At 37.0% G+C, this 13671-nt stretch overlaps 1 protein-coding gene across 1 annotated transcript in view; it reads right to left on the bottom strand.

Annotated features, from left to right (window-relative positions):
* Nucleotides 1-444: 444 nt before the first annotated feature.
* Nucleotides 445-13671, bottom strand: part of ScpX (Sterol carrier protein X-related thiolase) — a 242404-nt gene continuing 229177 nt past the window's right edge. The window contains exon 9 of the mRNA XM_067140605.2: nucleotides 445-4909. Within this exon, the coding sequence (XP_066996706.1) occupies nucleotides 4719-4909 (191 nt within the window). The 3' untranslated portion in view covers nucleotides 445-4718. The remainder of the gene's footprint in view (nucleotides 4910-13671) is intronic.

A 13671-nucleotide genomic window follows, 5' to 3' on the forward strand; every position in this document is an offset into this window, starting at 1 on the left:
CCTTCAGTATATAAATTACTAGCATTACTGTGGTATGGCTAGGTTATATGTATGTAAGATAGGTTAATTTATGCCAATTAATATTTGACATCCCTCTGTAATACAGACATTTGATTGTAAGATTAAGCTTAACTTTAAGAAAGAAAAAAAGAAAGGAAGAAAGATAACTTCACTACAGTATATTAAAAGTACTTCCAATGAATAAACCATTTTTAACTATAAAACTGTAGAGAAATCTTTACAATCATTGTTAATTCCCAACATCATTACATAACGTATGCCAGCATTGAAGAATTTAACTTCCTGTTCTCTCAATTTCAATAGCGTAAAGATGGTTTAAAAGTCTGATCACATACCTGCCATACACTTCCATTATGATTTCAACTTGATTATTCACAACTCTGACAATTTCAATTAACACATACATTTAAGAACAAACACATATTTGTGCTGTAACATAGACAAAATACCATTTATTTGCCATTTCAACCATCAACAAGATACATAGACATTTAAAACTGTACAAAATTTACCAACATACAAAATATTTCTTTCCAGTGAGATTTTTCTCACTGATATACACATTTACATGGAATTTTATGAGCATTCCTATGAACAGGTAATACTTTTACCATAATTCTACCTAAATGCAAATCAGGGAATCATGTTAATCACTGTATAAAACAGATTAACTGGTCCACTAAACTGGGATGTAGCTAAAAGGAAAGCATCTTTTACATCTAAGACAAGATACTGCAGGTACAAATCACCATTCTTCATTATGGAACTATTTACTGGGTCATGCCTAAAAGGAGGATCTGATTATACAGTTACTTCTTACCTAAGCACTAATGGGAGAAATTTTACAGCTTCCACTTCCAAAGGAAGGAGAAGTATCACAGATAAAGTAAAACCTGATTCACTGAAATATTTTTTAGCACTTTATAGTTAGAATACAATACTTAACAGAGTCAATAATATGTATACTCAACCGCACAATAATTGGCTGGCAAAGAAAGATTTAATTTTATACATTCTGAAAATGCGGGGATATTCATAAACTGTGGACAGCTGGTGCCCAAAGGGATGATACTTGGAACCCAACCACCAATATGTTAATCATATTTTTTAAAATGAGATGATTTTAGTAGAAAGTCATCGTCTGCAATGACCAATTTTTGCAGTAAATATGTTGGATTTTTGTGCGATTGAGTATACACTCCTTACAACAAACCAGTATGATTCGTGATACTGGTATCATGGCTACAGTTCAGTTGCAGGATATAGCTTGTGCTATAAGGGTTGGTTCTTGGCAATAAACTGATAACCAAAAACATACTTCTTAAAATAAAAAAAAGGACAATACGATATTAGTTATTTTATGCTAGGTAAGTGAGTAATAAATTATGTTCAGAACATAGTAATATTACTTTCACTGAAACACACAACATACAGGTTCTACAGAGGATAGGCAATTACTCATAGCACAGGTGATATTGAAAATTTAGGGTCTTCTGTAAGCTCATATACATTGAAAAAAGAGGAAATTCACATGAATTGCAGGATCAGACAGGTTTGCACAAACCCAGTCTAGTTGAACATGCATTTCAATATACTGTCAAACCGTCTAGAGTTAACTGTGCACATGTTTATAATAAGCTAAATGCCTATGATCTGCTGCTGCCAGCTGTTAGCATTAAACTTCTACCAATTTGAACCTTTTAAACTTGACTGAAACAAAAAGTACATTTCTATTTGCAGATTTTATACTTATCATAATAAAAATTATTTTCCAGTATTATCCAAAAAAATCACCAAAGTGCTTTTGGTGCAAAAAGTTTCTGGTGTGTAACTGTTGAACAAATATGAAGTCAATGGTAATGATACCAAACACACTAATGTTTCAAAACACTTGGTAATTTACAAAAAAATTTATTCTTTGTAATTGCTGTCCAAACTGTCCTCAGTCTACTGCAGTGTTATCTTTATTTCAAGCATAATATTCTCTATTCAATAATACACAAATCATGCATCAGAATTTACATTCGAAAGTAGATGTGAAACACAGGGCAACTGATGTAGTGCCATCATCTTTGTCTCAGAGAGCTAACGGTACCCCACATGAGAGATCAGAGTTGATATTTAGACCGTCTTTAATGCAACTTTATGTCAGGAAATTGAGAGAAAATGCTGTAGCCAATCCAAGAATGAATAGTCTCATTCTATGTATTGTATGAATATGTAAAAATAACTGATTACATGTTGAAACTTTTGTAGCCAACCTTACCCAATGACTGATGAACATAAGTAAGGTGGTCAAGACTGACTGGCATGCAATCAAACCCTAATTTCTGTGTACTTTAATGCATGGTTGAATTTACGCTGTTTGTTGGGTTGAGTCGACCAACTCTTTTAAAAACAATTTCCTCTGCTACTATGAGATTTCTGAACTTGAAAGTGTCAGGAACCACTTAACAAGTTATGAGCTATCAAACTATTTTCATTCTTAATGTGGTTTAGTTTCTCTCTGAAGTAGTGTCAAAAGTGAGCAAAAAAGCAGTCTACTTAAGGCGATTTGTCAATATTACTTATGTAACTGCCATATTGTTTTATTCTTACTTTGAAATGTGATTCAGCATAATAGAAATAGTATTCATACACAATATTCATCAGACGCAACATTAAAGTACAAAATGTAAGGACATAAAAACTAGTAAAAACATTACCTTTCATGAAGTTCAGATATACCTATGAAGTCTGTTTAATGAATTATATTTCAAAATAAGCAGTTACAATTAATATTCAAGCAAGAATGATAGAAACAGAGCAATAATCGTCAATACACCAGACCTAGGAGGTTTTACAATACTGAATCACTATATTCATTACACTGAAAGTAATATATTGCAATATTAATTTTACTTAACCTTCCTGTGTTCACACCTAGGCTTAATGTTTTCTTATAAGGAGTGTACCATGACAGTTTTCCTATACCCTCCTACGAGTATTCAAAATATATATAACAGAGAGCTATTTCCTTTTATTGGCACAATATAACAGAGACTTATCACCTCAATAAACAAATTATCCTCCATTAGATCGGTAAAGACGAGAACATGCAAAAGACTTTCTACAACTGCTGAAAATAAATTTAAAATGCTACCCAATGTTACACAAATTTAAGGATATATTCAGGGAAGATATTTAAAACCTTATACAGAGTACGGTAAATAGAATGGAAGCTACTTCAGCAGCTACAGAACTTAAACTAGTGTAGAAAATGTAGTGAACAACAGGCTTTCCTACCGACAACAATGTCAGGAGGGATTTTGGTTTCAAATACATAACAAATTACTCCAAAATAAAGAAAAATGAACTGATTTTGTTCATCCAATCTAAATTCCCTTTTAAAAACCCATGCACACGCGCACTAATCATCACAAAGGAAAAATCAGCTCTGAAATAGGCATTTATTGCAAGCAACATTCAATTTGCATGTGAAGAGCTCGATGCAATAGTGATAATGAAGGTCAAACAGGATGTGTGTTACAGCTATAATGACATACCGGTAAAACTTCAGCATTGTATATACAATTTAGGAAGTTGAATCCTATAAATCATACCTCATATTACTTGTCAGAGAGTTGGAAGTGTCCACTGCAGGTGTTGAGGACCAACCCACCCACCCACCCTGATTAAGTATGTTTACCTTTACAGTAAAATATCATTAAACGAGCAACGCTTTCTAAAGTAGCCGGCTGAACAAACATATCTGTCACAATCAGAATCCAGCACAAGACAGATTTCATTATCAACCGGGGAACAATTAAAAATTCCTAGACAATTAGAGCAATGGTTTTGCACAAAACAGTGGCCCTGAACAGTGGGGCTACATTCCCTTCAAAGGGCTCTATGCTAAGCACCCCTTACATGTTAGAACAATGAGTTTTGTCAATAGCTAGGAAGTGAGCAGACTAATAAAGTAAGAGCCCTTTAGTAACTGTTAGGAGCATCATCTAAGCAAGTCAGTAATGTGGTAATGGGTAACGACAGGAGAACATAGTCCTCCAGTGCAGCATGCTCTCACGGTGCTAGCCGGAGGGGGCAAAATACTGAAGTTCTATCGGACAAAACTTAATGACCGTCATATATGTTCAAAAGATGTTCACAAGATTATTCCTTCATAGTAGGGATAGTTATAACATTGTCATAACTTTGGCTTTATTAAGCTTTGCAGCAAAGCTAGGAAAGAAAAAAATAACACTTACACATTATAATGATAACTAAAAAAATTAATTCCTGTCCTTACATTCTTTAATGACATAAAACAAGAAACATACCCACTACTGAAATGTTAAAAACCAAAGGGCACAACAGTAACAGTCAGTTTTTTATAGCTTTCTTGTCACACATTCATCATATTATACAGTTTAATGACTACCACCAAAGAATCTGTTCTTTCCCACCCTTCCTCTCCCTAAAACCCTTTGCACCACTTGTAAGAAAGAAGTTCCACATGGAGTAAATCATAACACCACACAGAAGGTATTAAATGGCAAATTATCATCTAAGAAAAATATTTGCACAAAATAACAACTGACAAAAACTTTCATCCTATTACCCATTTCTCACTTTACACCTTGACTTGACTCAGAAAATACAATATTGAAGAAACATGAACCTTTAATATCTATTGAGAATTGTACATTTGCAATGAATTACAATTTGGATCTAATTTCTTCAATACGATTTTGAGCTCGCCTCTGAAGCTCGGTTAACTTCATTGCAAGACCCATATTTCCTTGGATCTTGATCTTCCCTTGGAAGAATGCTTTCTGAGGATTTAATTTGCCAGATATTAAATCCACAACATCAGTGTCATCGATAATGAAGGTAACATCTGGTTTGGCTGTGGAAAAAAGAAAGAAAACTATAAATTACACGGTGTCAGGAATAACAGGAAATTCTAATTACAGGCCAGGATAAAACATGCACTATCTTAGCACAAGAGGGTCCTGAAACAGTCTGGTTAAATGACAATATAATTTACTAGAGGTAGTACCATTCACACAACAACTCTCTCTTATTAGTGAGGCTGAGACATGCCCACACCTCATGACAATGAAAACTGTGCAACTTTGCTAGACTCAAGTGCATGACTGTTAGTTCATTAATCTAAATATCTAATTCCACAGCTTATGCCAAATCATGGATAAACTGCAGCACCTATGATGTGAAATGCCTCATTCATTTCACTATTAACTCACAAAATGTGCAAAAAATAAAATAAAAAATGAATGTTTGTTTATAAATTGAAAAATATAAAAATAAAAAGCATTAACATACAGGGTTTTAATAAATGGCATTGGCAAAAGCGACCATGGAAATGAAAATAGTTTTGTTTGTCCATTCGTAATGGTGTGGATTTTGTTGTTCAAAACCCAAGTGTACTCTCACAGTGAATATAACAACCCAGTTTGCAATGCAAATTAGTTAAATAATGTAAAGGGTTATGTTCGTTCTTGTGATCCCCACTTCTAACAGCGATAGACTTCTCCGTAATAGAGTAATGCAGTGCATCACAAGTGAGGGTAGAGGAAGACTTAAAATGGCTGTGATTATTGTTCAAACCTGAGTGTGTTCAAGCTGTGAATCTAATAACCCAGATTACAATGTAAATTGGTTGAAGATGAAAGGTGTTGTTTGTTTATGTGATGTGATTTTCCCTGCTAGCAGTGATTTCTCCATAAAGAGAAGTGTAGTGCATTATGAGTGGAGTTAGAGGAAGACTAGCAAGATAAGGCTACGTGTTTCAAAGTGTAAGAGACCAACAGCATTTTGAGGGCAGACGGGTTGCAAATAACTATGACTGTTGAGCAGGCAATTTAAAGTTCAGATAAATTTATTTTAATTGTTTTCATTGTACCCCAAACTATATTAGGAAAGATTATTGTAACATTATTTCACTCTGGCAGCTGTGATATATCAACAAAAATAGTGAGGATGCAAGGTGTGGTTCAGTAAAAAGAGAATAATGTTCTGTGACTAATTGTGTTACTCTAGTCCTGATTCTAAATGTATTACCGGTATGTCCTTCAAGCAGTTTCTTGTTTGAATCAATTGCTGCCTTCAGTGATTATCACATTAGCTTCATTTTTCTTTGGTCTAAGTAATAAATTACAATTTTTAACACTTGAAAGACATACTGGTAATTTTGACTGGAAAGAATGAGTTACTGCTCCAGAAAACACATTTTCTTTGAACTCTTCAATATTTAACGACTTTTAACAACTTACAACAATTAGTGCTTCCTCAAAAAATGGAAAGAGAAATTAAAAGTTCTAATTAAAAGGACCACCGCCGGTCATTATGACCAGTGTGTATTCTGAGATATTAATAGCTCAAAACTTCTCTGCCTGCAACCCAGGGGAACAGAATAGTAACAATGTGTTGATTTTGCCACCTGTATATTATTTCTTTTTTTGCAACTGCCTTTTTTAAATTTTTATTTCCTTTTATAGTACGTGTAAGCGTATGTCACAGCTGAGTTAAACATAAAAGAACGAGCAAGTTGGCCGTGCGGTTAGGGGTGTGCAGCTGTGAGCTTGAATTCAGGAGATGGAAGGTTCCAATCCCATTGTCGGCAGCCCTGAAGATGGTTTTCCGTGGTTCCTCATTTTCACACCAGGCAAAAGCTGGCGCCGTACATTAATTAAGGCCACGGCTGCTTCCTTCCCACTCCTAGGCCTTTCACATCCCATCAGCGCCGTAAGACCTATCTGTTTTGGTGCGATGTCAATCAAATTTTTAAAAAAAGTTTTAAAAACTTTCAACATACTGAAATCTCTCAGTCAAATAACTTTCTATCAGTTTTACAGCCTTAACTCTGTCAATCAATCACTACTGATCTGTAATTAGGGCAGTTGCCCAAGTGGCAGTTTTCCTACCTGTTGTTTTCCTAGCCTTTTCTTAAATGATTGCAAAGAAATTGGAAATTTATTGAACATCTCCCTTGGTAAGTTATTCCAATCCTTAACCCCCCTTCCTATAAACAAATATTTGCCCCAATTTGTCCTCTTGAATTCCAAATTTATCTTCATATTGTGATCTTTCCTACTTTTAAAGACACCACTCAAACTTATTCGTCTACTGATGTCCTCCCACCCCAGCTCTCCACTGACTGATTGGAACATACCACTGAGTCGAGCAGCTCATCTCCTTCCTCCCAAGTCTTCCCAGCCCAAACTTTGCAACATTTTTGTAACGCTACTCTTTTGTCGGAAATCACCCAGAACAAATCGAGCTGCTTTTCTTTGGATTTTTTCCAGTTCCTGAATTAAGTAATCCTGGTGGGGGTCCCATACACTGGAACCATACTCTAGTTGGTGTCTCACCAGAACAAATATGCTCTCTCCTTTACATCCTTACTACAACCCCTAAACCCTCATAACCATGTGCAGAGATCTGTACCCTTTATTTACAATCCCATTTATGTGATTACCCCTATGAAGATCTTTACTTATATTAATACCTAGGTACTTACAATGATCCCCAAAGGGAACTTTCACCCCATCAACACAATAATTAAAACTGTGAGGACTTTTCCTATTTGTGAAAATCACAACGTTGACTTTTATCCCCATTTATCATCATACCATTGCCTACTGTCCATCACACAACATTATCGAGGTCATTTTGCAGTAGCTCACAATCTTGTAACTTATTTATTACTCTGTACAGAATAACATCATCTGCAAACAGCCTTATCTCTGATTCCACTTCTTTACACATATCATTGATATATATATATAAGAAAACATAAAGGTCCAATAATACTGTCTTGAGGAATTCCCCTCTTAATTATTACAGGGACAGATAAAGCTTCACCTACTCTAATTCTCTGAGTTCTATTTCCTAGAAAAAGAGCCACCCATTCAGTCACTCTTTTGTCAAGTCCAACTGCACTCATTTTTGCCAGTAGTAAATCCAGGTAAATCGCGATACAGTCCAATTGACCTGAATCCAGGATATCTGCTATATCTTGCTGGAATCCTACAAGTTTAGCTTCAGTGGAATAACCTTTCCTAAAACCAAACTGCCTTCTATCAAACCAGTTATTAATTTTGCAAACATGTCTTATATAATAAGAAAGAATTGCTTTCCCAAAGCTTACATACAATGCATGTCAAACTGACTGGCCTGTAATTTTCAGCTTTATGTCTATCACCCTTTCCTTTATATACAGGGGCTACTATAGCAACTCTCCATTCATTTGGTAAGGTTCCTTCATGCAAACAATAATCAAACAAGTACTTCAGATATGGTACTACATCCCAACCCATTGTCTTTAGTATATCCCCCGAAACCTTATAAATTCCAGCTGCTTTTCTAGTTTTCAACTTTTGTATCTTGCTGTAAATGTCATTGCTGTCATAGGTAAATTTTAATACTACTTTAGTATTAGTCACCTCCTCTATCTGGACATTATCCTTGTAACCAATAATCTTTACATACTGCTGACTGAATACTTCTGCCTTTTGAAGATCTTCGCATACACACTCCCCTTGTTCATTAATGATTCGTGGAATGTCCTTGGAACCTGTTTCTGCCTTAAAGTACCTATACATCCTCTCATACTCATACCTCACCATTTTGTAAAGATACTTACAATGTGCTTGAAACTATGAAACATGTGAGTTGTTCATGTTGCTATCTATGAGAAGACCTAGATATTTAACTGTTTCTGCTTTGGCAATGTTAGGACAATTACAATTGTGGGTACAAACAGAACTGTGACTCTTCAGTACATCTGTCTCAGATTTCACTTAGAACCTAACAAATTTTGATTTATTTATATATTTTTTAAAAAGTTTACTGTTGTCTAACAACATTTTTATTCTTTTCAGAGCTATAGTTACAGCCTGTTTTATGAATTCCAATGTGCTACCTTCCACATACATTACAGCGTCATTAGCATATAATGTCTGATTTCTATTCTCAATTGTGTTTATTGATTGTCCAATATCATTGATAAAAATTAAAAATAGTAAAGGACCAAGGACAATACCTTGAAGTATTCCTCATATTGACTGAGGTACACTTACTGTCCCTGTTAACTTAAACATACTGGGCGAGTTGGCCATGCGGTTAGGGGCGCGCAGCTGTGAGCTTGCATCCGGGAGATAGTGGGTTCGAGCCCCACTGTCGGCAGCCCTGAAGAGGGTTTTCCATGGTCTCCCATTTTCACATCAGGAAAATGCTGGGGCGTACCTTAATTAAGGCCACGGCCACTTCCTTCCCACTCCTAGGCCTTTCCCATCCCATCATCGTCGTAAGACCTATGTGTTTTAGTGTGATGTAAATCAATTTTTTTTTTAACTTAAAAACTTTCAACATTCTGAAATCTCTCAGTTAAATAACTTTCTATCAGTTTTACAGCCTTAACTCTGATATCATACCTCACCATTTTGTAAAGATGACTGTGAGGTATAGCAACAAAAGCCTTCTACGGATCAAGGAATATGCACACAGTATATTTTGATGTGTTGAAGTTTTCATGTATTTGTTCTGACAACTCTGCAAGTGCATCATCTATACTGGCATTTTTTATGAAACTAAATTATCTTGGTGAAAAATTGTTTTTACTTAAAAAATTACAAGTATTTTTTTTAACCAACATTAGTGATATAGGCCTATAGTTTTTTAAGCCCAAAACACTTCCAGCTTTGTAAAGTGGTTTTATTGCTGTGATTTTCAGTTGTTTAGGAAAATATCGAAGTAAAAGATATTTATTTATCAGTTCAAAATGCAGCGATTTCAGCCAATTAAAATTCTGATTAATAACCTTAGCTGAAATGTTCTTGATTCTTACCACTTTGACATCACTTATCTGATTTTATTCAAACATGATATTAAGTTCATCGCCTCCGTGGCTCAGGCGGCAGCGCGCCGGCCTCTCACCGCTGGATACCGTGGTTCAAATCCCGGTCACTCCACGAGAGATTTGTGGTGGACAAAGTGGAGGCACGACAGGTCTTTCTCCGGGTACTCTGGTTTTCCCTGTCAAAATTAATACCAGCAACACTCTCCATTAACATTTCATTTATCAGGAGTACAACAGGCTTCGGCAGCCGGCACATTTCCTATCCTCGCCGCTAGATGGGGCTACATTCATTTCATTTCTGACCTCTTCGAATGACTGGAAACAGGCTGTGGATTTTCTTTCATGATATTAAGTCCATTTCTGTGACTGGAACTTAAAAGAACAGATAAATGTTAGGATTAATGTTAAGCAAGAAGGTGGGGGTTCCTTCATATTCTGAGGCATTTCAGTAGTTTTATTAGTAAAATAGTCATTAAATGTATTTGCAATGTTAACTTTATCTTCATAAGTAGCATTTTAATACCTAATTTTTATTATATTATCTTTATAATTAACTCTCTGTGTGATTTCCCTTACTATCTCTCAGACTTTTCTTGGGTTGGTAGAATTTCGTAAGTTTCTGTAATAGTCAGTTTTAAGCAGTACATTTAATTTATTTCTAAACTTGTTATATTTCTCCTGCAAAGCACTGTTGTCTTTAATTGCTTAGAATTGTTTGTATAGGTGTGTCCGCTTGAGGGCGTTGCTGCAGCAGATATGCAACATAGCGCGACTCCTATCCGGGTATATAAGCATGGATATGTAAGCAAAGGGATTAGTGTGGCAATCGTGTCATGCCAAGGTGCGTGCGTTAAATGCGGCCACGTGAACTATGGCGGTGTTATTACCAAATGCGTGCAAACCGTACTGATGTGCTGTAATTCTGTTCTTGGCTGCCGAAGAACTAACACCGGTGGACATCCATCGGAGAATAAGAACGGTGTATGGAGCAGCATCTCTGTTAAAAACCCACTGTTGTGGAATAGTGGACCAAGTACAGTACTGTGCAGGTCAGCATCATCCATTATGGAAGATATGGGACACACTTGAGCACCCGCCCTGTATTCCTGATTATCACGCCTTCTGTCCCCTCAAAAAGGACTTGAAGAGTCGATGCTTCCTGTCGGACAAGGATGTGCAGCACGCGGCAACAGACTTCTTCACGCAGCAGGACGCGGTTGTTTTACCACACAGGGATCTTCAATCTGGTGCGTCAGTGGGATGAGAGCCTGAATGCCCACGGCGATTTAGCCGGATTAGCATCTCGATTCAAGACTGTACGGCCGTCGAATGCAAACTTTTTTATCGCCCCTTATACTGTCTTGCTGTGGTGTCTTCCTTTCGATATTTAGTACTTAACGGCAGTTTACATTCTGTTAACGCATAGTGGGATAAAATAATATATGTCTAAATAATAGTGTGGGGTAGTTATTTTATAAGTTTAGTACATAGCTTACTTTATTGTCGTGTTTTCCTTGCGCAATATCCTAGACAATATTTTCTTCCCACATTTGTTTTTAATTCACAGAATCTTTTTTTTTTTTTTTTTTTTCCTGCAAATAATGGCTAATGAATGCAGACATAGGGAATGAGGGTGTGAGTGGGCATTAAGGAGTATGAAGGAGGAGTTTAAGAGTTTGAGGGAGATAATTAGGATTCTCACGAAGGACAAGAAGGAATGTAGGTCTTCCGCAAACAATGTACAGGATATGGTAGGTGTACTAGAGGGAGGAGAAGGAAAGAGGGAAGTTGTAGTAGAAGACAGGTGGGCTAATGCTTTAAAGGGAAGGAAAGGGCAAAGGGAACAGGGCTCTATTCAGGGCATAATTCGTCACAGGTGTTAGCGAGAAATCTGTACAACTTGCTGCAGGTAGAACAGCAGAGGGAAAATGAGGATCAGAGGAGGGCAGAAGTAGGAGGAAAGGAAAATGTAGAGTAGAGGATAGCAAAAGGGTGGTGGAACAAGGGTGGGGAGGGAAGAGAGAAAAGTGAGGAGGAAGTAAGTTCTGAAGCCGTCAGCAAAAACAGGGGAGACCAGGATGTGAGAGGATCGAATGAGGTGGGTGGGATTGAGGCTATGGTCAGTGGTCCCTAATGTTAAGCAAATGGGAAGGTGTGTAAAGAATGGGGAACAAGAGCAGTATGTTATTCAGAAATTAGGTTAAGGAAGATGTTGAACAAAGCAGAAGGGAAGGAGGAGGGCAGTTTTCCATGTTGGCACCAACAATGTAAGTTTAAGGGAGCAGAGTTTGTTATCAGTGGAATACAGTGTAGGAGGGCTACTAACTGGAAGCTGATTGGGGATTTAAATGAGATTATGGAGTGGGTATGTGGGAAACTAAGAGTGAGATATGTAGACCCTAATGGATAGACAAGAGATAAGGATCTAAGCTCAGGTGGCCTTCACTTGAACTGCATTGGTACAGTGGAAAGTTAGGTTTCTTTAGAAGGATTACAAAAATACATACATACATACATACATACATACATACATAATCATTATAGACCATTATGCCTTTCAGCATTCAGTCTGCAAGCCTATGTGAATTTACTAACGTCGCCACAATCCTCTATTTGCAACTAGCGCTGTGGCCTCATTTTGTTCTCTACCTCCTAATTTTAAATCATTGGAAACTGAGTCTAACCATCGTCGTCTTGGTCTCCCTCTACTTCCCTTACCCTCCATAACAGAGTCCATTATTCTCCCAGGTAACCTATCCTCTTCCATTTGCATCACATGACCCATCACCGAAGCCGGTTTATAGGTATAGCTTCATCCATCAAGTTCATTCCTAAATTAGCCTTTATCTCCACATTCAGAGTACCCTCCGGCCATTGTTCCCACCTGTTTGTACCAGCAATCATTCTCGCTACTTTCATGTCTGTTACTTCTAACTTATGAATAAGATATCCTGAGTCCACCCAGCTTTTGCTCCCATAAAGCAAAGTTGGTCTGAAAACAGACCGATGTAAAGACAATTTCGTCTGGGAGCTGACTTCCTTCATACAAAATACTGTTGATCGCAATTGCGAGCTCGCTGCATTAGCTTTACTACACCTTGATTCAATCGCACTTACTATATTACCATCCTGGGAGAACATACAACCTAAATACTTGAAATTATCTACCTGTTCTAGCTTTGTATCACCAATCTGACATTCAATTCTGTTGAATTTCTTACCTACTGACATCAGTTTAGTCTTCGAAAGGCTAATTTTCGTACCATACTCACTGCACCTATTTTCAAGTTCCAAGATATTAGACTGCAGGTTTTCGGCACAATCTGCCACTAAGACCCAAGTCGTCGGCATCGACCAGACTGCTTACTACATTTCCACCTAACTGAATCCCTCCCTGCCATTTTATACCTTTCAGCAGATGATCCATGTAAACTACGAACAGCAAAGGTGAAAGATTACAGCCTTGTCTAACCCCTGTAAGTACCCTGAACCAAGAACTCATTCTACCTTCAATTCTCACTGAAGCCCAATTGTCAACATAAATGCCTTTGATTGATTTTAATAATCTACCGTTAATTCCATAGTCCCCCAGTATGGTGAACATATTTTCCCTCGGTACCCTGTCATATGCTTTCTCTACATCTACAAAACAAACACAACTGCCTATTCTTCTCGCAGCATTTTTCAATTGCCTGGCGCATACTGAAAATCTGATCTGAAACCACACTGGTTTTCCTCCAGCTTCCTCTCAACAACTGATTGCACAATCCCTTCCAAGATGCCAGTGA

Source organism: Anabrus simplex, chromosome 2 (genome assembly GCF_040414725.1).
Source record: "Anabrus simplex isolate iqAnaSimp1 chromosome 2, ASM4041472v1, whole genome shotgun sequence".
In the NCBI taxonomy this organism is placed as follows: Eukaryota; Metazoa; Arthropoda; class Insecta; order Orthoptera; family Tettigoniidae; genus Anabrus; species Anabrus simplex.